The sequence below is a fragment of the Meriones unguiculatus genome, chromosome 7, assembly GCF_030254825.1.
Source record: "Meriones unguiculatus strain TT.TT164.6M chromosome 7, Bangor_MerUng_6.1, whole genome shotgun sequence".
Classification (NCBI taxonomy): Eukaryota; Metazoa; Chordata; class Mammalia; order Rodentia; family Muridae; genus Meriones; species Meriones unguiculatus.
Window position 1 is genome coordinate 14,515,283 of NC_083355.1, and position 25,608 is coordinate 14,540,890.

The following is a 25,608-nucleotide window of genomic DNA, read 5'->3' on the forward strand; positions in this document are numbered from 1 at the left end:
CCAAGGCAACTTTCTCAAGAGCATCGGCCTCCTGAAACAGAATAATGACAGTCTGTGAAAAACTGTGAAATGTGCCAAGGATCAGTAGAGTCCCTTTGCCTACCGTCCATGAGGCTCTGAGTCCATCCCCAACATCACTAAAAAAGAGAGGAGGAGGGGGGATACAAAATGAATAAAGTGTAATTAATAAAAAATAAAAATATTTAAAAAAATTAAAAAAAAGAGAGAGGAGGAGGAGGAGGTGGAAGAAAAGGAGAAGGGAGAGGAGGGGGTGGGGAGAAGAGGAGGAGTATAGGAGGGAGAAGGATGAGGAGGAGGGGGAAGAGATACCTAAAGAAGAAGGGGAAAAGAGGACAAGGAAAAGGAGATTTCCATGAAAAAGTGTGGCCTTGTCACCCCAACTCTCTGAGTATGTTATTTGCATGCCATTCATAAATAAATTCTGGAGCTCTCCGCTGCCTTCTAGGCTGGGAGTCTGTGATTCACCACCCACCCTGGCTCGGCCATGGAGACAATATCTGCCGAGCTTCTGAAGCAGAAATAGCCTTTTCAGGTCATGCCACCTCTACCACACCCGGCTCCCACGGCGATGCTGCCCAGCTGCCTCCTTCAGTTGCCCTGACGGAGACTGACTTTGCTGCAATTGTGTTCAGCCTTTTCAACCTCGAAGCCACCTACTGCCTGGAGTTTACCTACGTTCAACTCCGGAGCATGGCAGGGGTCACCTGAGTGTGAAGCCCCCTGGCTTACTTCAATAGTTTTGTGCAAACTTCACCCTCACCACCTGCACTTCCTGGGAGAGGGGTTTGCCTCCCAAGCATAATGACCTCAGATGGTCTTTGTAACAATAAGAGGTTATATGCTAGTAGGAAAAGAACCCAAAACTGACCTAAAGTATTCCATGGCACATGTGCACGCACACACACACACACAAACACACACACACACACACACACACATACACACACAATTTTTTTGTTATTGTTCTTTGTGTAGCCTTGGCTGTCCTGGACTCGCTTTGTAGACTAGGCTGGCCTCAATCTCACAGAGATCTGCCTGTCTCTGCCTCCCTGGGTGTTGGGATTAAAGATGTGTGGCATCAGGTCTGGCTCCTACATGAGGGACATCATACAATATGATAACAAATGCTGGGGAGGGTGTGGGGGAAAGAGACCGTGTTCACTGCTGCTGAGACTGGAAATAAATTCAGCTATTGTAGAAAGCAGTGCGGAGGTTCCTCAGAAAACTGAAGAAAGGCCTTTGATGTGACCTAACCACACCACTCCTGAGAATACACCAGAAGGATTCTGAGTCAGCACGCCACAGAGGAGCTTTCGGACCTGTTGCTGCGCTATTCAGAATTAGGAGCCAGCCTGAAGGTCCATCAACGGATGAATGGATCAAAGATGTGGTGAAATCCGCAATGGAGTTTCATTCAGCTTTAGTAATGAAGTTAGGGCAATTGCAGGGAAATGACGGAATTGAGGGTCATCATGTTACATGAAACAATGCTGGCTCAGAAAGACAGATAGCACGTGTTTTCTCTCCTATGCGGAATCTAGACCAAGGAGAACATGATGATAGAAAGAAGAGAGATACTTAACATGAGAGAGACAGCAGAAGGGAGACAGATGATGGATATGGGAGCGCTGACTGTTATCAAAGTACATTTCATACTGTGACAGTATCCTAATGAAGCCTTCGTAAAATTAATATATATAAAATTCCCTATCTGGAAGGAGAGAACGTAAGTCATGCGCTAACCACCAGGCACGTGCCGTGATTCATGCACACGCACCCTCGAGTTAACACCTGCACAAAAGCAATCGAATGAAATAAAGGATTTAAAGTTAAGCAAAGGGTTACTGTATAGACACTGGCTTTCTGCCTTTGGGGCTGTACTGGAAGCAGCAGAAAGCAGAGACTCAATGCCAAGGCTCATGGCAGCATTGTTCGTGATAGCCAAGAGGTAGCCCTACACGTCTCCCTGCCGATGAATGGCCAACCGGTAGGACCCCTCCATGCCGGGCAGTATTACTGAGCCTAAGGAAGGAAGACAATTCGGACACACACTGCCATGGGGATGCTCATGATGAAATGGTACGGCACTTGAAAACACCATGCCACACACTGAAAGCAAGAATAATAAAGGACAGGTGTTGCCCCATTCCACTTCAGCGGGACATCTGGAAGAGACGAGTTCACGGGGACTGGCACTAGATGAGGGGCCGCCAGGATGTGGGGAAAGCCGGGCGTTGGATGCCAGGTTTTGATCAGGGTAATAGGAAGGTGCTGGAGATGGGCAGTGGGAGTGGCTCTGTGACGAACAATCTAAAAACAACTGAGGACATGAACTGTGTACTTGAAAGTGGTTAGGCCGGCAAGAGCATAGGCTTGTCACCCCAGGAGGCAGGATTGCAAGGGGGAGGCTAGCCTGCTCTCCAAGCCAGACCATCTATTTCAACAACAACAGTGATAACAGAGCAGGGTTCGTGTTAGTTATTCTTCGTTGCTAAGACCAAATGCCTGTCAAGGCCACTTGAAGGAAGGAAGGAAGGCTGTGTTTGGGCTCGCAGTCACAGGTGCCACAGTCCACAGAGGCAGCAGGAGCAAGAGGTGGCTGGTCACGTTGCTTCATCCCTGGCAGGAAGCAGAGAGAGAGGAATGTTGCTGCTCCGTTCACTTTTCCTTTTTCTGGCATCTGTGGCCCCGGCCCACCGAACGGTGCCACTCACATTTAGGATGGGGTCTCTCACTTGGTCACCTCGGTCACCACGGTCTGGACTTTCCCTCACAGGCATGTCCCGAGGTCTGTCCAGGCTGATAATCACAGGATTCCCTGCATCCAGCTATGTACCCTTTCTGGCTATGGGCACCCTCGCGCCCGGGGAACCCAGGTCTCCCTTCCAAAGTGGGGTGAGGAAAGCTCAGCTCTTCAGACAGAAGCTGCCATCGCCCCCTCCCCAGTGTTCTACGGAGCGCTTCTGTGGCCTGCAGCATGGAGATCTTGATTTTATAGGCGTGGTGCGGCTCGAATCGCTCTCTTCTGTTAAGAGCCTCCATTGTTTGAGTGCACTCACCAAGTGTTTGTCTTTGTATTCAGTGGCCCCTCCTGTTCTGCCAAGGTCTCCTAAGCACAGAGCCAGCTGCTGACATTCCTGCTTCTAGCTCTTCTGTGGCTCCTGTTGACTTTACTGGTCATTGAGAGAGAAAGGCTTTCGGAAATCCTCAACAGGGGCCAGAAGCTGCACAAGCAGCTTCTTTTGTTCTAGAAAGACCCTGTTATCCTGAATTGAGAATCTTTTCTCTCATGAACACACTCATAGCGGGCCAGGGTACTAAGATGAACATGGACGGAGCAGCCGCAAGGCGATGGCACAGGTCCCGGTAAAAGGCCCCGTCTTGATATAGTCTCTTCCCGGTCCTGGGATAGGCTGTGCGATTTTCTCCCGTAGTCAACACAAGCACCTCATTTGCTTGCTAAAGGTCAGGCCTGTCATCAGACCTCTTCATTTGAGTCGCGATCCACTTCACATTTGCTCCGAATCACTAGAGGGTTCTGATAGGTCAAGATCCTTCGGCTTCAAGATCCTCATGTTGAGGGATTCGTCCTCAAGAAACACGGAGACATGTCAAGGCAGAATCCCTCAATAAACTCCCATCTTTGTCCAATCAAGACTGCTGTTTACAGCTCCGCCTCCTTTGTCTGTGGGTTCCAGCAGGTATGGGGAAACGCTGTGTTTGGTTTTTTGTTTTGTTTTGTTTTTTAGTTTTTTTAATGATCCAGGGACTGGGAGAGGCCCCTGGGTAAAGTATGTACTATGATGTGAGCAGAAGGACTGAGTTCAGGTCGGCAGATGCATGGTGAAGTTCGGTGTGGTGGCACGTGCCTGTAATCCCAGCTCTGGGCAGTTTCACAGGAAACTGCCAAGGCTGGCAAGCCATCCCCTCCATCAGTAAGCTCCAGAACCGGTGAGAGTCACTGTCCTGAAAAGCAACTTAGAAACTGACTGAGGAAGACATGCATGCCCACCACACACACACACACACACACACACACGCGAAAGAATGATGCCGAGTACACAGGATTCAAGTGCCAAGACTGTCCCACAGCTCGGATATAGAGGAGCACCACACTCTGCTAGAACAACTTCCCTTGCTTTACTCCCTCACTTTCTAGAAGGTTCCGCCCCTGATCTCTAAATGGTTCCCACTAACAGCTGACGTTCCAGCTTCTCATAAATGCAAGGGGTGGACGAACCCAGCGCTTCATTTGACGCTGAGTGTGCGTGGCGTCATTTCAGTTCCTGACCTCTGAGTCAGAGGAATCCTGGGGGATTCCGAATATCATCCTCTAATGCGAGTCAGCCTTGGAATGGACAAAGTGTGCACTTTTAAAAATATTTATAAAAAATGTTATGTGTGTGGATGCTTCGCCTGCATGTGTGTCTGTGCATCACATGTGTGCCCGCTGCCCTTGCAGGACAGAAGAGCATCAGATCCCCTGGAAATGCAGTTATAAGCCGCCATGCGGGTGTTAGGAATTGACCCCAGGTCCTCTGGACGAGCAGCCCGTGCTCTTAACCACTGAGCTTTCCCTCCAGCCTCTTTAAGTGCCCCAGACCCCCTGGGCTGGGTGGGACATGTTAAGTTTCCCGTCGCTGCCTCGCAGTCACTGCAGGGACAGTGCCAGGCTCGCAGCAGCAAAGCGCCGCGCCAGCCGCTTCTGCCCTCGGGGTCATGGGCTGGGTTAAACGTCCTGCGCAGGGTTGTTTGGGAACTTGTCACAAGGGGTTTTTCTTTTGTTTGGTTTGTTTAAGTTAAATGTCAGTACCCACCAGCTCTTTCACCTCTGCATGCTCGGCCCAATGGCACGGGCACTGCATGAACAAGGCGCCTCTCAGGGCTGCTGATGAAAGTGCAGAAGGAAGGCTGATGTGATGGTGTGCTGATATCCCGGAATCTGAGCCGGGGCTGGATTTTCATTGTGGGATCGGATATTGGATTTTGTGGTTTATTGACCTGGCTGAGTGACTTCTGAAGAAACACCCAAGGACTTCACACCTTTTTTTAACTTTCCTGTCTGCATGGAAGAATCTACTTAGAAGCTCAGAGCCTGGAAGACAAAAGGGTTAGTGAGTCATTTCCTCAGGCTGGACAGAGACATGCCAGGGTTACATACAGCGCTTTCCCTAAGGAGGCAGAGTTGGGGCCGGGCTTGGGAAGAACCCAGACTGAGAAGCAGCCAAAGAGGCCACTGCTGGGGTGTCAGGAACGGACACGAACGGGCAAGGACCATGTTCCTACAGTGGGTGTTAAGGTTGGAGGGACCAGAAGGCATCTGGGCATGATCCATCACCTTTCTTTCTGCCGGTGTCACTGCTACACTTGGCACGGTCGGCTGCACGTCACTCGGGAGCCTCTGCAGTGTGGCTGCTCTGGAGAGCTGCTCTCCTGAGTGGTCTCAGGGTTCAAGACCCAATGAACAGATGGTTCCCCTGGCGTGTCGGGAGCCAGGGTGACACTGTGGGGAGGGAGCCATTGCCTGTTTCTCCTGCCCTTTGGTTTCAACACCTTCACGGGAGTTCTGTACCCAAACAGGTCCCTGCAGAGATCCTCCTCTTCTGAAATGGTTTTGTGGTTTTTGAGACAGAGACGCGTATGGTCACAGGTGTTGCAGGCCGGCCCCAAATTCACTATGTAGCCAAGGATGACCATGAGCCTGCTGCTCCTCCTGTCTCTGTATTCCTGGTATTGGAGCTACACACAGACATCACCACATCCGGTTGGCAATCAACCCAGGTCTTCAGGCGTGCCGGGCAAGCACTCTACCGGCTGAGCTACGCTCCCAGCCCCGACCGTTCCTGTTCTTGTTTCTCTTCTTCTTGAGACAGGGTGAAAATTCTCTGAACCGCCCTGTAGCCCTGGCTGTCCTGGGTCAGGCTGGTCACGAACTCAGAGATCCACCTGCCTCTGCCACCGGGCTGGGATTAAAGACGTGCACCACCATCACCAGCCCAAACAGTTTTTCTTAATCATATTTTAATTTTTTTTTAATTTTAACTCAGGGCTGCAGGGATGGCTCAGGAGATAGGCGCACTTGTTGCCCTTTCAGAAGACCTGAGTTTGGTCCACGGCACTTACACTGGGCAGATGGCAGCGCTTCGTAAATGGCTCAGCTGGATCTATGTAACTCCAGCTCCAGGGCTGCTTATGAATTCCTCTGGTCATTATGAGAAATATATAATGGCTAGATGGCCACCTAGGCCTTTAAAAAAAAAAAAATGATAAGAACTGTGTACTATGGAAATGGTTCCGTGGGTAAGAGCGTGATTCCTGAGCCTGATTCCCCAGAACCTCTGAGGCAGTGGGAGAGGACCAACTCCCACATGCTATCCTCTGGTCTCCACACATGTACCGTGGCACACAGATAGCCTCCCACCCACAAGCGCAAAAAAAAAAAAATTAAATGGCGTAATTAGAAAAAAATTAAAAATACGCACGACCTGAATTGCAACCATTTCCATTGTCAGTCCAGGGCCATGCCCACATTACTGTGCAACAGCCATCTTGTGTCTCATGAACATTTAGGCTCCATCTTCATCTTCTGAGCAGCTAGAATAATCATAGGCCTGTGCCTGGGTCAGACTGGGTGGTTTAGGATCTGTTTATTTGGTTTGATTTATTATTTATTATTTGTTTATTCTGTTTGATTTCTGGTCCACGGCAGGCGCCTCATTTTCTCAAGCTTCTCAGCGTTGTACTGGAAGAGTCACAGGACTAAGGCAGATTGGCTGGTCCTGGTTCTGGTCCTGGTCCCTAGTGGTACCAAACAGAATTTGCCAGAGCTTGCAGCAGTTTGTGTCCAGGCTAGTGATTTATGAAGTGTGTGAATTTGTGATTTTTTTTTTTCTCTCATCTCATTCCTACTGTGCCCTGTGAGGGGTTTCACCATTCCCATTTTGACAATTGCAAAATAGAGATACAAAAATCTTGTTTAAGTTACAAGGCTAAGTCAAAGGCAGAATGAGGACACTTTCTCCATGTTTTCATCTTGACAACCGGGCGCTTTCCACAGGGAAACAATTATCACCTCTCTGGTGGCCCGGGTAATAGCTGGTCCTGAGGAAGGGAGGGTTTCTCCAAGAACATCCTTGATGACCTGCGCTCCATCTTCAGGCTTGGAAACACTCATTCTTAGGCAGGTCCCGATGCCTGCTTCCGGGTTTGGTGTGGTAAAGCAGGCTTGCACTAAACCCCGGCTGGTATAAATTAGAGTCTGCCGCTCTCAACAGTTTTCACATTGGTTTTGAGTGTTTACAATACTGCGTGCTTTTAACAGTGATGGCAGTTTCAAGTCACATGCGAAGTTCTCAAATCGGGCACCCCGTCTGTAGTTCATAAACTTTCTAGGTTACTAAAAATAAATTCACACTGACCATGGTAGCCCTTTATCCTATATCCTCAGCAACTGGGAGGTAGCAACAGGAAGGCCAGGAGTTCAGAATTATCTTAGGCTAATGGTTAGCTACGTAGTTCATTCTAGGCCTGTCTAGGCTACATGGAGACCCTGGCTAAATCAAAACAAAACGGGCCAGGCATGGGGGTGTACACCTTTGATGCAATTTCTTCTATTCCGTGGTGAAGGTGTTCAACCTGGAGAAAGAGAAGGGGGTCAGGAGCACACAGGTATTGGTTGATGACATCCTCTTGGTGAGTGATGATGTCACCCGGTGAGTGAAGGGCTTGGAAGGTGGGCTTTGCTGGGTTCTGAAGCTCAGCAGGGAGCTTAGAATTCTGTTGACCTAGAACTTGGGGTCTAGTGTGTCTTTAGACAAAGGTACAATTGAGAAAATTCTTTGTTCTTTTGGGGTTTTGTTTTTTGGGGTTTCTTTGTTTGTTTAAAGATTTATTTATTTATTATGTATACAGTGTTTTACCTGCATGAACACCTGAACTCCAGAAGAGGGCACCAGATCTCACTATAGGTAGTTGTGAGCCACCATGTAGTTGCCGGGAATTGAACTCTGGAGCTTTGGAAGAGCAGCCAGTGCTCTTAACCTCTGAGCCATCTCTCCAGCCTCCCACCTCCCTTTTTCTTGTTGTTGTTGTTGTTTTTAGACATAGGGTTTCTCTGTGTAACAGCTTTGGATGTGCTGGAACTTATTCTGTAGACCAGGCTGGCCTCGAACTTAGAGAGATCTGCTTGCCCCTGCGTCGCAGGTGCTGGGATTAAAGGTGTGTGCCACCACCACCGTCTTATCATTGGTGTTCCATCAATAATTCTTTACCACACTCAGAATTTTTAGTTTGGAGACTCCTTTTAAATTTTATTTATGTCATTTTTTTTTAAAGTTTGTTTGTGTATATGGGGTGTGTGTGTGTGTGTGTGTGTGTGTGTCTATGCCTGTTTGTGTGTGTTGCGGTGCACACAGGAAGGTCAGAATAGACGCCTGGAGTGTTGGGCCTTGCCCTTCATCTTATTTGAGACAAGTTTTCTCATTGTCTGCGCCTTTACATATCATGCTAACTGTCCCTTGAGATTCTGGGAATTCTTTTATCTCTGCCTGTCATTTTCCCCATAGGAGCACTGGGGTAACAGGTGCCCATTACCCCCTTTGTCTCAGTGTAGGTTCTGGGGATCTGACATCGGTCCCCACATTTGGGTGGCAAGAGCTTTACTCATCGAGCCATCTCCCATGCTGCCCCCTTTTAAAGACACACTGTCCCTTTTTTGGGGGGGGTGGTATTGGCTTTTTAAAGCCGAGACAGAGTTTTTCCTCTGTGTATCCTTGGCTGTCCTGGACTGGCTTTGTAGACCAGGCTGGCCTCGAACTCACAGAGATCCACCTGCCTCTGCCTCCCTGAGTGCTGGGGTTACAGGCATGCCCCACCGTCCCCAGCCACACTGTCACTTTGTAGCCCTGGCTGACTTGAACTGGTTCATCCTCCTGCCCCAGTGTAGTTAGGGTTTCTGATTGCTGCAGTGAGACACCATGGCCAAAAGCGAGTTGGGGAGAAAAGGGTTTGTCTGCCTCACACTTTGCTGTTCATCATCAAAAGAAGTCAGGACGGGAACTCAAGCAGGGCAGGAACCTGGAGGCAGGAGTTGAAGCAGAAGCCATGGAGGCTTGCTCCTCATGGCTTGCTCAGCCTGCTTTCTTATAGAACCCAGGACCACCAGCCCAGGGCTGGCGCCACTCACAATGGGCCGGGCTCTCTCCATTAATCACTCATTAAGAAAATGCCCTCTAGGCTTGCCCACAGCGGGGTGTTAATTGAGCTTTTCTCCTCTCATATGACTTTAGCTTATGTCAGGCTGATGTAAAACTATCTAGCCCACTCGGCTTCTCATGTACTTGGATTATATCACGGACCACCAAGCCTGCTTTGGACCTCCTCCCTCTCCTGCCTCCCCCACCTTGAGGTAGAACCAGTGGCTCTCAGTCTTACAGTTAGGGCAGCATGCACCCATGACACCTTGGTTTCTCTAGGCACACTTTGCAGCTCTTCCCCGGCCCCACCCCCATGGCACCATCATTCGTACAGCACCGTGCACTGATAGGAACCGTTTGGATCCCTCTGATGTTCTCGGCTATGGAGCTAATTATTTGGGGTCGCTGTTGAGATGGTAGCTCACACAGAGACTTAGCCTGTGGCAGGGATAGGCCTCTAGTCCTGATTACCTGTAATGATGATCGCCCAAAGTCTGGGATTGTAACAATAAATTCTCCAGAGATGGAAACTAATTGCCCCGCCGTGCCATGCCCATACCCAGGTAAGGCAACTTTGATCTGTTATGCTCTTCTTAAATGGCAAAGGACAGAGGCATGTTTGTTGTTTGTTTGTTTTTTTTTCCTCCCCTTTTTATTTTAAATCCTATTGAGGCCTCAATTTTTTTTCTTCTTTTTTAAAAAAGAAATTAACTGGTTAAAGACAGAGAGTCTGGGGAGATGGTTCAGACAGTAAAGCGCTTGTGGTGGGCCTAAGTTTGATCCCCAGAACCAAGACTGAAAAGCCAGGCTCGTTGACCTGCCCTTGTAATCTCAGTGCTGGGGTAGGAAGGCACAGATGGGCAGATCCCTGGGTTCAAATGGCCAGCAAGCCTAGACAACCTGGCAAGTTCCAGGCAACTCTGAGAGTCTACATCACAAAGCAAGGTGAACAGTGCCTGAGGGAGACACATACCACACACACACACACACACACACACACACACACACACACACACACACACGAATCAAGGCACCACTAACCTTTTTTGGCTTCTCTGAAACTCTCTTTCCTCATGTGCTGATACCCACCGGGATGGCTAATTGAGTGTTAGAAATGAACAGAAAACACCAATCAGGGCTACTGAATTGGTGGTCGGTAAATGCGATCGTTCTCAGGCCCTGATGTCATCAGAACCAATCTGTATCTTTGGCCCTAGTGCCTTCAACCAACATTCAAATTTGTCCGGAAGCAGTGATCTGGGCATTATGTGTATTATGTGTATTTGTGAGTATATTTGCACACATGTGGAGGTGCTTGCGCACTCCACATGATCCCCTGGAGCTGGAATTATATGTGGTTGTGAAACACCAGATGTGGGCGCTGGGAACTGAGTCTGGGGCCTTTGGAAGAGCAGCAAGTGCTCTTAAATGCTGAGCCATCTCTCCAGCCTCCAGATGTGGCATTTTTAGGTCGTTTTAGAGCTGTCTGTTTCTCCCCACAAGTGAGACTGGACAGTGGGATTTTATAATAAAATGGTAACAGACTGCTTCCGGGTGGCCCTGTCAGTGTCTGACAGCCATGCCAGCAGACCAAGTCTGGCTTTCCTGGGAGGAAAGGAAGGGACAGACCCAGAGTACTTGTCCATCCCTGAGTCTGGCCCTGAGCGTCCCGCCATCCCCGGCAACTACAGGTTATTCCCCAACCCCCCAGACTGATGCGGTCATAGTGAGCTAAGGCTGGTGTCTGCCCTGGGCCGGCCATGAGGAGCCAACTGGAATGATCAATGAGGCTAGGCAGCCGGGTCTCCACTGGCCACTGTGAATCAGCTGCCCCTGCTTTGTCCAGATCCATCTCCGACGAGCAGGAAGCACTTGAGCGGTGCCCAGCCAGGCTGACTCGCGTCTGGCTAATGGCTTTTTTGTGTCACACATCGACCTTGGCACCCTACTTTTTTTTTTTTTTCTGTGTGTGGTGGGTTGGAGCTCCTGGAGACTGTGCTTGTAGAGGGAGTTCTTCTCAAAGCTTTCTAGAGAAAGACCTTGACAGGAATTTGGGGGGGGGGGTCAGACAGCACTTCTCTTAAAACTCGAGATAAAAGTCCTCACTGCATGAAACTAAGTGTATATAAGTGTATATCGATCATATAGAACCCGGCGTTTTCATGTATGTATGCAATGCATTTGGATCCTGTTTATCTCCCATGGCCCTCTGGTCCTCCCTCCTACTTTTGTCCCAACCAGTCCCCCTTCTACTTTCATGCCCGTGCCCCTCCCCAGCCCCCACCTGCAACCCCTGCTTTTGGTAATCCAGTGAGTTCCCTTTGGGAGCATAAGTTAGGGGTTATTTATTCACAGAAACATGGGTAAATAACTGCCAACAAAGTGGCTACATCACTAAAAAAAAAACAAAAAAAAAACAAAAACGGCTCTTCCTTCCCCTAGGAGGCGGTGAGCCCATCGCCACCCACAGGTCAAGTCCAGGCTTTGGGTGGGGTAGGCACATGCTCAAGTCCCACACTGCCAAGTAATCCCGGAAGAGTGGGCAGCCCGGTAGCGTCTAGCACTTTTCCTCACGTGCGTCAGAACGGTTCATTGCTTTGGGCCTATTGTACTAGGTGTGTGTGTGTGTGTGTGTGTGTGTGTGTGTGTGTGTGTGTGTAGGTGGGTGTTGTGTCTGTGTCTGTGTGTGTCCTCCTGTCTCTGCCTCCTCATTGCTGGAGTCTAGGTGCCCGCCCCCACGCTCAGCCTTCTCACAGTTGCTGGGGTCTAAGGTTGGACCTTATGCCTGTGTGGCAAGTGCTGTGCTGACGGAGCCTGCCCCCGTTCTGCAGCCCATCCTGGGCGGTCGAACTGCAGCCGTCTATTTTCTTTTAAGCCTGGAGAGCAGGGCCAAAATCGGAATGTGAGCATCTATCCCAGGCTCCATCTATGGCTTAGGGAGACCACCCACTCCTCCCACAGTGCTTCTAAACCCCTGGCCATCTCTGCCCTGATTCCTCTTTTGTATGAGGGCACCAGAGTCACTGGGTGAAAGCCCATCGTGACAGTATCTTTTTAAGATGATCACCACGAAGAGACTAAAAGCTTTGAACTCTTTTAAGGAGGGAGAAACGCTTCAAACCACAGCATACATTAAGCAGCTTCGGCGTCGGTATTCCGTTCCTTTTTGTGGCTGAGTAATATTCCACTTCCTGTGAGTGCCAAGCTTTTAAGCATCAAGTACAGCAGTTACTGTCGATACCTGGCCCCACTGAGCAGCAGAGCCCCTGTCACAGCTTGCATAAGGTGCATTGTTGATCTCACAGGTGTAGCTTCCTCGTCCTTGCGGGAGGCCTTGTTTTTGTGGACACAAGTAAAAGCGGTACTGGACAGAGGGAAGCCAGGTCAAGCCTCTGATCCTCTGGCTCATTTTTAAAAATGAATTTATCTTCCAGCTTCCTCCCTCCTCTTCCTGCTCTTATCTTTGTACCTTCCCTCCCCACAAGTCCACAAACACACATTAAAAGCATTTTAAACACGAACTCATTCTGGACAGGACCGGGGCCAGATAGGAAGCACAGCCCTTGGAAAAGATCCAGCCAGCGGCCTGATCCGTTGTCATGGTTACTGGGCCTGGTCCCTTGAGCTGGCTGCAGACTGGAGCCTGTTTGGAGCTTCTTCCCACTGCCTTCCCATGCCCCTGCCTCAGCATGAAAGAGGGACCTAGCGGCAAGCCACTGCTTAGCTTTGGAATCAACCCCGATGCTGGATTGAATATTCCAGCCGCCTCTAATGTTGGAATAGATTCCTGCGCACAGACAGGGGCCCTGCATCCCTCCTGGCCAGGGCCCTTTTAGGAACACCTGTGCGTCTGCGTTAGCTTGCAGGTCTTGGCGATAGTGATTTTGTATGCTAGTTCACACTGAGTGTGTAAAGACCGTCACAGCAGAGTCCTGACCTGAGCAGGCATGTCCCCCATGCAAATGTTGTACCTCCTCTCCCCTCCTCCCCCTCTCTCTATCCCCCCCCCCTCACACGGAATGTGGCATCAAATTCATTCTGCCACGTGGGAAGCCCCCTGGGGAAAGGAACACCGGCTCGTCTTGGGTTGGGTTTTTGCTTTTGTTTGAATTGTTGCTGTTGCTTGTTTTTTAGTGTCCTAATGTTTTGTTATCTGTGGGGTACGAGTGCCATAGCCCCTGTGTATCCTGGAACAGCTTGCAGGAGAGAGTTGAACAACTTGGGGGTAGACAGTACAGAAATTGTTCTAGACCTGGATTGCTCCGTGAGACCGTTGTAAGGTTGACATGTGGCTTTTGGGCTCCAGAAGGCCCCATGCTGTTAGGAGATCTGGGCGAAAATGATCCAGAAATACCAATGAAAATTCCTTCCTCACTGTGGCACAGGCTTCTGAAACTTGGGTCCTTAGCTGTGGGATGTAGCTATTTGGAGCATCTAGGGGCTTTTTCATGTTTGCATCAGAGTGGCTGAGGCAGGATTGTCAAGAATTCCAGGCCAGTATGGTATGGGTGAGGAAGAGAGACAGAGACAGAGAGAGAGAGAGAGAGAGAGAGAGAGAGAGAGAGAGAGAGAGAGAGAGAGAGAAGCTGTCTCATTCAGTAATTCTTGCCCAGGAAGAATGAAGGCTTAGCTTCAGTCCCCAGCATTGAATAAAACAGGTTTGGTGGTACTCACCTGTAATTCTAGAACCTGGGAGTTCTCAAAGGCAGGAGGAGCCAGAGTTGAATGTCATCCTTGGCTACATGATGAGTTTTAGGTCAGCTTGAGCTTTGTAAGACCTTCTCAAAAACAAAACAAGACAAAGACGAGAAGGAAACACAAAACAAAACAACAAAAACCAACCTTTCTCATGCTCCTGTCTAGCCACCTGTGAGAACGGCTATTCCAGTCAGGAAGAAGATGTGGGTGACAGTTAATCCTTGTGCCCAGCAATGCTGCCAATTAACTACAAAGCCAGGACAGAAATAACACACCCTAGGCTGCCTTTGGCCAAGGCAAATAGGACACAAAACTCCCTTTAACCCTGTACAGCCAGAATGGAAAGCAAGACAGACCCCAGTTCCTAGTTGTATACTCTCAGCATGCCACTCAAAGACTGCCAGGGCCCCAGGGAGTGCTGTGTGTGGCCGCTTGCATTGCCTGCAGGAACATGCCATTTCTGCATTCTGCTCACAGCCAACTCTGCCAAGCTCCAAGGACAGTCACCTTAGACCCGAGTGGCTGCTGGCTTTCCTCAGCAGAAGGTGTTGATGTGATTGGTTGCTGAGCACCATGTCTGTGGGGCACAGTGGGGGGATCCATCAGAGGCAAGCTGAGGCTGACCTCCCTGTCTCCATTTCTCTGTTTGCCTTGCAGTACAAAATCGGACAGCTGTACATGATCAGCAAACACAGCCATGAGCAGAGTGACCGGGGAGAAGGGGTGGAGGTCGTGCAGAATGAGCCCTTTGAGGACCCTCACCATGGCAACGGGCAGTTCACCGAGAAGCGAGTGTATCTCAACAGGTAAGTCGTGGCAGCTGGGGCAGCCACCCAAGAGCCCCTCCCACCTGACCCCGTGAGTGAGGTCAGGTCGCCGGGGAGCCGTTACGTCACCCTGACGGCCCCCGATATTACTGTTTCACAACCAGAGTCCTCAGGAGAATGTGAAGCTCCCCTTCCATGACACCAGAGGAAATGGAATCTGTGCCTAGGACAGCGTGAGCCCAGGAGAGGAAGTGGGTGTGGCTCCACACAGTGGAGGTGGACACTGGACACTGCAGCACTGTGGCGATGGGTCTTGATTAATAGGACTTCCATGTTCTGTCAGCTGACAGCCCAGGACACCACAGAGGAAACTAAGAAAGTGACCAGAGCCATCTGTGGTAGCTAAGGTGGCTTCCGCTTCCCCAAGAGCCCCCCACCCTCCCTGGTCATTACTCTGCTTTCAGGCAGGTTATGAACCAGCACTACCCGACGCTGTGTTTTCTGCTTTGCAAAAATGTGTTGTTTTGCATGTCTTCCATTTCCTTACCGCCAGTGGCAACGGGGGTGATCGGGGGTCCCCACTTCATCCCATCCAGCCCTTGCTTTTCTGGGTCAGACTATTTGTGGCGAAGGGTTAGGGGAGATGGCTCAGTCAGTAAGGAGCGCACAGTGCAGGTGTAAAGGCCCTGAGTTTGGATCTCCAGGCCTGTGGAAAGAACAGAGCCCGGCAGCGCCTGCCTGTAATCCCAATGCTAGGGAGGCAGTGACCGGCTTGTTCCGGGAGCCCACTGGCCAGCCAGTCCTGCCAGATCAGAACTCCAAGTTCCGTGAGAGACCCTGTGTTAAAAAACCCTGTGGAGAAAGATTGGGGAGGACACCCAGTCTTGACCTCTTCCTTCCTGTGCACACACAAACACAAAAACACACACAAAGTGTATTTGTAGTCATGTATGAAACGTATTTTATTGAATTTAACTTCTCAGCAAACAAGCCCCGTATTAGCCTTTCCACAAGTATATTTACACATGCACACACACACACCTGCCACTGCCATATCCGCTGGATCATTTATGACTGTCGAGAAGCATTTGCGGCCTACGAGGCTGGACAACTCCCCACTTATTTTCTGGCCTCTGTGAATGTTCCCCTGTTCTCAGTGCCTTGGGTGTGGTCATCCACTTGTGAGCCATATTTAGAGACTTCGCTCTCTCAAAAGGCTGAGCTAGACCATTCTGTCACAAGAAGAGACTCCAGCAGAGTGGATGGAAGTCTTCCAATCCAGTTACCTTGGCAGTGAAGGCCTGGGGCTGATCACCCAAGTATGCTCTCAACTGCCTGGGGATCCGGTACAAGGGAATTCTTGAGTCATGATGAAATGCAAATGAGATGGGTCCCATTCATCTTTGGGAAGCCGTGGATTCTCAGGAGTTAGATGTGCTTAGGCCCCAGCCAAGTGATTATCTGCAGGAGTGGCTGGGCCCTGGCTATGGCCAGAGACAGATTTCTAGATGTTCCTGCTCTAGTCTTAGTATCAAGCACACAGGGCCAGGTTCCCCTCGGGATCACCTCCCTGGAGAAGTGAAAAATAGGAACTATGGAAGATTCTGTTTCCCAGCTAAAGTTGCATTCACTTAAGTCATTGCCCCAGGACTGTTCCCTACGCACCCAAATGACGAAGAATGTTAGAAACCTTACAACTTTTTCTCAAGCAGGAGTGTCCAGGTGCCTCTGTCATGTCTGTTTTTCTCCAGCAAAATATATGATATTTATTTTAAAGGAGTCCTAAACACTAGTGAGAGGGAAGTAGGCTATAAATAGACTACGTACACTTCCAGTAATAGTAACTGGAAAGATTAGTGTCGACCGAACGCCCCCCCCCAACTTCCTATGACAAACACAGGATGAAATATAACAATACGAAGCTGAGCTTAAAACAAAGAAAGGGAAATCCTTGGGTCCTGGAGTTAGGACCTGAGCCAGAATGAGGGGCGGAGCAGCAGTGCTGTGGTACCTGGGAGCTGTCAAGACCCACTGTAGGCACTGGTGTCTGGGGTAGGGGCGTGGTACCCACATCAGGACAGGGAATGTGGTCTCAGGCCTGTATGCAAATGGGGGCTGGACTTGAGACTCAGACATGCACACTGGTCTGTGACAGTCCAAGGCTGAGAGACTCAGGCTGAGGAGGTGGCTCAGGGCCTAGACGCACATACGGCTCTTTAAGAGACTCCCGGTTTGGTCCCCAGCACCCGTGTTAGGCGGCCCACAACCACTTCTAACTCTGGCTCCAAGGGATCAGGGCCCTCCCTCGTCATTCACAGACAGCTGCACCCACTTACACATATAAACACACACACTTAAAGATAGAAACTAAAGTGCTCTCTCTTTTTTTTTTATTTTTTATTTTTTTGGTTGTTTTTCTTTGTTTCTTGATTTGTTTTTGGTTTTGTTTGGTTTTGTTTTTGAGTCAGGGTTTCCTGTGTAGCCCTGGCTGTCCTAAAACTCACTCTGTAGACCAGGCTGGCCTTGAACTCAGAGATCCACCTGCCTCTGCCTCCAGAGTGCTGGCATTAAAGGTGTGCACCATTACTGCCTCCTTCCTCAAACTGAAGTGTTTAAAAAGAAAGACTAATGGAGATGCCTCCACAAAGTTAAAACTGAAGGAAAAAGGAAAAGTATGTAGAAGAACTTGGCAGACACTGGGGCGGAGCCGGCTGAGCACAGACGATCCGAAGATACTGGTAGAGACCAGATGCCACACCTTCATAGCATCCAAACAGTAACAGAAGATAAAGCTGTCATTAGAGTGAAGAAAATGCTCCCAGGTGCTAATATAATTTAGGGATTGAAAAGAGATGTTGATTGGTTTTGGAGACAAGGTGGCTTTGAACTCAGAGAGATTCCCCCTGCCTCTGCCTCGAAAGTGCCTGGACTGAAGATGTTTGCTGCCACAGACAGCCTTCTTTTCTTTATTAAGGCAAGCATAAAAAGTAACCTCCAGAGAAACCGTGAAGTAACTTTTGAGGGAATGTGTGATCAGTTCAGGGGGGTGGGAATAATGGAAGTGTGACTTTGATGGCCAATTAAACCGAGTCACTTTCCCAGGCACCCTTGCTGCCAGGCATGGTACTGAGCAACCTAGTTGTGTTCAACAAGGCATCCAGTTTTCATCTATAATAAAAAACAAGGCAGATGTTTGAGGCCTCTCTTTTCTATTCAGGGAGTGAGTTCCCGTTTCATGCTTTCTTTCCAGTTGATTGATGCCAAGGCCATACTTTTATGAGAGAAGACCAGTTACATAAATTATTTCCTGGCAGTGTTTTATTTCTGATGTTATAATAGAGCAACCTCCTGGAACTAAGGAGAAAGGGGAAACAGAGACTGCAGGAAGCAAATGAATGCTACCTGCCCTGTAAGTCTTGATAATGGAACTGAACAATAACAATACTGAACAGTATTGGTACAAGAGGAACACCTTAGTGATAGAACATTTGCCTGGCATATGCAAGGCCCTGGATTCTGTCCCAAGAATCACAAATAAAATAAACATAAAAAAATTCCTATATAAAACACAAGCATGTCAGATCTCTCTCAGTGAATAATAATAAACCATCACCCGAAGTTATTCCTGAAATCCATTCCCACCAAATAAATCCTCCCATGTACTTCTTCATAATAAAGGTGGTATTCCAGCACTTAGCGGGTGAGGGCAGGGGGTTCAGGAATCCAGGGTCAGCAGCAGAGACTTTGCTCCGAAACCCCAAATGCTTGCTTTTCAACAGATCTATCATGAGACATTGGTAAGGAACTTTCCAATTACTCTGTGTATGATGCTGCACAGATTGGATTTTCAGTTAGCAACACAACTAAATTGCTAGTTCACTGCATGCAATAAACAAACAAACAAACAAACAAATAAATATATTATAGATCCCGAAAGGTGGAAAAATGGAAGAAAATGTATATAAGCATTCTTTATTACTAGCAGATTAGGGTAAACCTAATAAGGCATGGCCTGATGAAATTATGGCACTAAAACTGAGAGTGCCTACACAGAAAAAAGTAAATCTTTGTACAATAAAAGAGACTTAAATCTTAAAGTCTATCCCTAACTAGAAGAAAATGTTTGTACTGTTTACATAGAGAAATTCCGATACTTAAATGAGTAGAAGTGTGTGTGTGTCCTTATGTGTACCTGCACACGAGTGCAGTGCCCATGGAGTCCAGAAGAGGGCACCGGAATTTGGATTTCTAGGTATTGGAGTTGTGTGGGTGCTAGGAAGTGAACTTGGGTCCTCTGCAAGAGCACAATTAACCAAAAAGACCAAATAATCCATTCGAACGTCCATAAAGGGGTTGGAAATGAGGCTCAGAGAAGAGGAACTCTGAATAGTATATGCATGAAAAACACACTCACCTCACAAAGAGGCGAGAGAACAGATTAAAACAAGAAGATCTCTTTTCACACGCATCATAGTGACAAAAAAAATTAAAGTCTGATGAGCGTAGGGATTAACAAGGATGTGAGAAAACGGCTCCCTTCCAAAGCTGGAGGGAGCGGAACACTGATAGCACCTCCTCACAGAACCATTGGCAGTGATGGGGAAAGCTGGAAGTACGCGTGCCTTCCGTTTACCCACTCTCCATCTCAGGGTAGTACCCTAGTGGACCTACTGCACTGGGCACAAGAGACAGGCACCAGGAGATCGATTCCGAACCACCTGCAGTGGAAAACTAAAACAATCCATGCATCTTCACTGGGGATTCCTTGTGCTGTAGTCGCAAGATGGAAAATCCCGCTGAGGTTTAGCTTAATGAAACAGATTTACTGTGACAAATTTCATAAAGTGCAATAGGCAAGTTATAGGAAAAAGAACAGCAAAGAAAAAAAAAAAAGGCTGGATAGTATTCTTACTGTTCTTTGGAGAGATCCACTGCCAGGAAGGATTATGAGTCTGTAATTCTCAGCGTAAAACTTCGGTCATAAAAACCTCAGTAGTTCGGAGTGAAGGATCGTCTTCCAAGATGAAATGAAACGGGGACAAATAACGGTCTTCTCTTTGGATGCCCTAATACCACTTATATGAGAATGGGGTGAGGAGCCAGGAAGGCAGCTCAGTTAGTGAAAGCGTTAGCCGTGCAAGCCTGATGACCCATGCTCAATCTCAGTAGCCCAGCTTTAAAAAAAAAAAAATACAAATAATAATAATAATAATAAATTAAAAAGGCCATGCATCTGTAAAATCCCCGCACACCTACCGTGTGACGGGAGGCAGAGAAGGGAGGCTCACCGGAAGCTCGCAGGCCAGATAGCCTGGCCCTGCCTTAATACAGCGGAACACGAGAAGTGACTCCCAAAAGTTGACCTTCTCACTCAATTCTCCCCCAGCAGTCTGTACGCTCACACAATAATGAAGCCAAAAGAATGGGATGAAGGATTATAGCTTTTGAATGTTTGAAAATAAAACAGTGATTTGGGCTGATGATTCAACATGAAGCCGTTATGTGTATGTACATACACATAAAAAAAGGAGTGTGTATGTGTCCGTTTTTGTGTGTAGGTAATAGGCACAGGGTTGTAGACATTTCCCCTGGGCGGCATCCACAGATGGAAAAGTCTGTCTACAACGTGGACCTGACCACCTTGTTAATTTTCCTCCAGCCAGAACATACCCCAGTTATCTTTGTTCTTCAGTGAGTCAGTGTAAAACAGGCACGGACACGCTGTGTGTTCACAACTGGGAACCCCAGTGATGTGAAGACTGACTGAAAGTGATGGTGAGGGTGCGTCGTGGTGCTCTTGGAGAAATAAGAGTTGGCTCCTCGTGCGCTTGACACCAACTGGGTGTAGATGGCAGGAGTGAAAGACTTACACGCCCAGAATGGGAGGAGTTTCCAGGCACGCTAGCCACGTGATCATGGAGTTGAGAGCCTTTGAACCAGCTATGTAAGCAGGTGGCGACCTCGGGCATCCTTAAGGATGCCCGCCTTTTTGTTTATACCCAAAATATGTCATACCCACCATCTTGACTTACCCTCTGCACACGTGAGTAGGCAAACAGGCGGTGTCTAATCAGCTTCCCTTCCAGGGCTGTGCTGAGTTTTAGCTTCGTTTTTTATGAGTCTAAAAATCTTTTCACTCACTTGAAAGAGAGAAGCCTGTATCTTTTCCTACTTATTTATTTTTATTAGTTAATTGTCTCAGCCCATGTCTTAGCAACAGGACGCTATGACTTCACAAAAGAGGAAAAAAACTGCTAGGTGAACCTTTGCATAGGAGCGGACTCCTGTAATCTCAGGAGGCTGAGGGAGACTTGAAGGTTCAAGTCCAGCCTGGGCTACTTAGTTGAGATCCTGTCTCAAAAGAGATTCATGTGTGACAGAAGCAATAGTTAGTAAGATGGGTTCCCATAATCCCAAGGGGGGAAAAAACCAATCCTATTGCTTTGTAGCAGCAGACAGCCTTGAGCTACTCCGGGTTAACCCATGCTCCGCACACAAAGTCGTGTGATTTGTCATGTGCACGTGGAATGTCAAGACTTCTTTGTAATCGCAAATCGCCCACCTGCGTGTTGGAATTTTACACGTACAAGCGCGTCTACTCTCTCCGGAGAGAGTTCCTTAGGGAGTTAAGGCATGGTCCTCATGTTCTGATCAAGGGAGGACCCGAGGCTGATTGGGTCAAATGTTTGTGAGTCTCTGACTTCTTGTGGGTGTCTTCGAGAGAGCTGGTCTTGAAGGATAGACTGCAAGGAGGTATGGCGTCCTCAGTGTCCATTTGGTAGTTTCTGTTGTTACACGGAGTGTCCTGTGGACCTAAATTAACAAACTGGCAGAGTGGGAGGGGGCTTCTTTGCATCAGTCTATAGGGGTCTGGAAACTGATTTCTTGCCCAGTGTAACCATGAGCACTTCTGGATACATTCAGAGCCGGTGTGACCAGCGAGTACTCCTCAGCTAATGTAGAAAGAAGAAAATTGCTCAAAGAGGAGGTAGATTAAGCCATAATTATTATTACCAAGCAAATCTCAGACACTCATCTCTCAGAGAGCAGTGCAGTTTGGCTTGGATGTAAGGTATCTATGGGGATAAGTGGAAGACTAGCCAAAAAGGCAATTTGGGGCTCTATCAGTGAAGGTTCATAGCTACCATCAAAAGAAAAAAATGTCTGCTGTAAGCAGAAAGAACACTTGGTGGAAGGATGTCAGGGACCCACAGAGTTTGCTGGAGTCATAGGAATGGGTAAGAACCAAGACTGCTCCAGAGCAGGCCAAGAACCCAGGGTGACAGGTCCATAGGCTGAACCCAAAGGCGTCTTCAGCAGCCTGCCCCTGCCCCTGCCCCTGCCTCTAGCCCTCACTACCACAGAGGCTGTGGATGACTCCCAATTGCTCCATCTTCCTGTCCCCTGGGCCAAACATCGCCATATGTAGATGGTAGGTTACCTAGTTGGCTGCACACATAGTCATTGCGTAATGGCATGAATGATCATGCATGGGGTGGGGGGAGGGGGGCTAGGAAGAAGCCTAAAAGGAGGCTGGGAAAATCAGGGCAACAGGGGAAGGAAGTTAATACATTACATTTTTACTGCTGTGGATCTCTATTTAAGGGTGTGTGTGAGCGTGTGTAGGGGGAGTGTGTGTGTGTGTGTGTGTGTGTGACATGAGAAGGAAGACTGTTTGGAAGAATAGAAGAGACCAGAAAATGAGGGAGGGAGGATCAGGGAGCGTGATGGTAGGGTACGCGTGAGCAGGCAACGATGGTATACATAAAAATCTCATAGTGCAACTTGTTATTTTATACACTACCAATGCACAGGGCTTGTAGCCATGCTCAGCTTTTAAACATGGCCGCGGGGATTTGAACTCAGGTCCTCATGCCGGTGAGACAGAGCTCCTACCCAGCTGAGGCACCGTCCTAGTGTCTTGTGGTTTGGGTTTGCAGGTCTCTAGTGAGCACAATGTCAGTTGTGTCTCTACACATCCTGGCCATTGTGTACCTTCTTTGGAAGAGTATCTGTCTCGTTGAGGCTTCTCCCATTCCTCAGATTGGACATGGTGGCCCTTTACAGTACCATTTGTCTTTTAGTGGAGCCCCCTCGCTTCCCAGGGACTATGGGATTGCTCTATACGGCCCTCTCACCAGGCAGGTGCCACGCTGCCTGTGCCTTACATTCTGGGGGCACCGGATGCAGTCGGCAGATTAGGTCCGTTATTAAGTCCATCCCGTGAGCAGCGTCACAGCAACGCACTTACTGTTTGGCCTTGGGCCTTGGGTCCAGTCCCTTTAACCAGGTAAGTGACCTTTCTTGGCTCGAGTTCAAAATTCCTAGTTTCAACTGGGTACCCAAGAAAGGAGACAAAATATCAATCAGACCTTGGGAGAGTGATTATAAATAAAACTCTCACCTGGAAACATAGGGAGGTGAGTGTGAAGGGTAATAGTGACTGTCCCCTTCGGGGAGCCTAGGGTCACCTGAAAGAGACAACAGAAGCATTTGTCCCGTTCTTCATGCCAACTGTGGAAGCAGGTGGTCCTGAACCTTAGGTTCCTGCCACCATCACTTTCCCATCATGGTGGACTGTCATTTGGACTGAGCCAGATGAGGCCCTGGCTCCCTTAGGCGTGCTTTGGGGGGGAGGGGTCACAGCAGCTGCGAGGTGCTGCCTGACACATCCCGTTCCTCAGCCCTTCCTTTCACTCCCTTCAGCATAGCTATCACCACAGCGGCCCAGGAGTGGAGAGAAGGGAGCTTGAAGAGTGGATTTTCACTGCAGGAGAGGGAGAGTCCAATTTTAGGCTTGTTTTTCAGCCACGGAGTGTCATGTTCTCCACCATTGTGGCTGCAGGACTAACTAGGCCACGCCGGCCTCTGTCAGTCAGGAGGGTCAGCAGCTTCCTGTGGAGATCCCATTGCCTTCCTGACTCCATATGCACAGAGGCGGCCAAGTTCTTCCCACCTTCTCCTACACTCTCTCCTGCCTCTTGTAGCTTTGGTAGGAGAAGGCAAAGCTTCTAGAAGGCCTGAATCCTTCCTCACCAGGAGCGTGGTTGTCACCAGCTGGTTTCTTCACCTACCAGTAGCTCCTGCTGCCAGGGCTTGGGTCTCTCTTTTCCATTTCCCCTTCCTGTGCCCCAGCCTCTTCCGGATCTGCTGAGCGAACTAATGCCATCTCCCAGACCATCCTCGAGGTCCACTCCTTGTCCAGGCCTGTGGCTTTGTGAGAGCCTGCCGTCCAGGCAACAGGCGACAGAAAAAGTGTCAGACTCTCTGACCTTATTGTCAATCTCCACGGATGCTCAGACACTCTTCATACCCATTATTGACTTCCAAATCCCCAGATGTGGTCCTCATTCACTGACAAACATTCTGAGGGGCTGGGGAGATGGCTCAGTGGGTGACCATGTTTATTGCAGGACCTGAGTTGGGGTTCTAGCACCCACATTAAAAGCCAGGATATGGCTGTGCACCCCAGTTACTTTAATAATGTTGGAGAGTGAAACAGGAGGATTGCTTGGACTTCCTGGCTGCAGCCAAGCTCCAAATTCAGTGAGGACCCTGTGGAAGGAATAAACTGCAGAGTGATGGAGCAGGACCCCCCGACATCCTCCTCCGGCTGCACACGTGTGCCACACTCCTACACACACGTGCCTATATGGCAAGCTTACAAGAAGTAAATTGAAATTTTAGGGCCTGGAGCTGTAGCCAGTGGTAAAGCTGCTTACACATCATGCCAAGATCCCGGGTTCAACCCCAGCGCTGCAAGCATGCACATGCGGTTATGCGTGTACACATACATACATACACACATACATGCAAATACACGTACTCATGTGGTAGCTAATACCATTCTAGATGCTTGAGATGCAACAGTCGAATTGGGAATGAGAGAGAGTGCACTGTAACTACAATAGATCAGAATATTAGTTTAGACTCTACGTTTCATAGAACACACATAATTGTTTAATTATGTCGTACAGTCAATATAGGGTGTGGCTACATAGCTGCATCATACAGATGTATTTTCACAGATGGGGAAAGAAAGCCATGGAAGAGTGCTGTCCTGTGTGGGAGAATGTCCTCCTCACCTGCCTTTTAGCACGTGCTATTTTGTTCTGTCCCCATGTGAATACTTTAGAACATTCCAAAAGCACTCTGTCATCTAATCCCCATCACCTCCATCCCTGCCAACTGCTTCAATGACATCCTGGCAGGCACGGGGCCAGCAGACTTTGCACCTTGAATTTGTCTCACTCCTGAAGATCCTGCTGATGCGAGCAGTCCGGCCTGCTGCTGATGTGGCCCAGCAGAGGCTTCCAAAATCCTGCACTGCCAACCCCCTTTCCGCTTCATCCAGTGCAAAGTATCATTAAGGTGAGGGCAGCATCCGAATTCAAATTCAGGGAATTTGGGTTCTGCACAGTTTTCTGTATGTGAAAACAAGGCAGCCCTCTCTCTCACATGGGAGAGAGCTCTGATCTGCAAACCTCGTCTGTGCTACCAGATAACCGCCACAGTAGAGCACAAACGAGGGCCAGGGAGCTGGCTCATGGGGAAACACACTTGCTACAGGAGTGAGGACCTGAGTTCAGACCGCCTGAACACACATGAAAACCAGACACGGTAGCGGACTTCTCTGTAGCCCTAGCCCTGTTCTAGCAAGATGGGAGGTGGAGACAGGACCCCCGTGTGCTTCGGGGCCAGCCAGGCTGGTATACACAGCACTGAACGAGACAGGAAGGGAGTGGGTCAGCCTGGAGAAGAAAGAGAGACCTGACCTGTATGTCCATGTGGACAGGGGCTGCTGGAGAGAGTACATCAGGGTTCTGTTTAAAACGAACCCCTTTCACCTGGGCGTGGTGGCTCATGCCTTTAATTCCAGCACTCAGGGAGGCAGTGGCAGAGGAGTTGCTATGAGTTCGAGGCCAGCT

General features: G+C 48.9%; 1 protein-coding gene across 1 annotated transcript in view; it reads left to right on the forward strand.

Moving 5' to 3' along the window:
• Positions 1 to 25,608, forward strand: part of Pitpnc1 (phosphatidylinositol transfer protein cytoplasmic 1) — a 247,599-nt gene that overhangs the window by 108,295 nt on the left and 113,696 nt on the right. Inside the window, exon 2 of the mRNA XM_060386515.1 lies at positions 14,571 to 14,719. Within this exon, the coding sequence (XP_060242498.1) occupies positions 14,571 to 14,719 (149 nt within the window). The remainder of the gene's footprint in view (positions 1 to 14,570; positions 14,720 to 25,608) is intronic.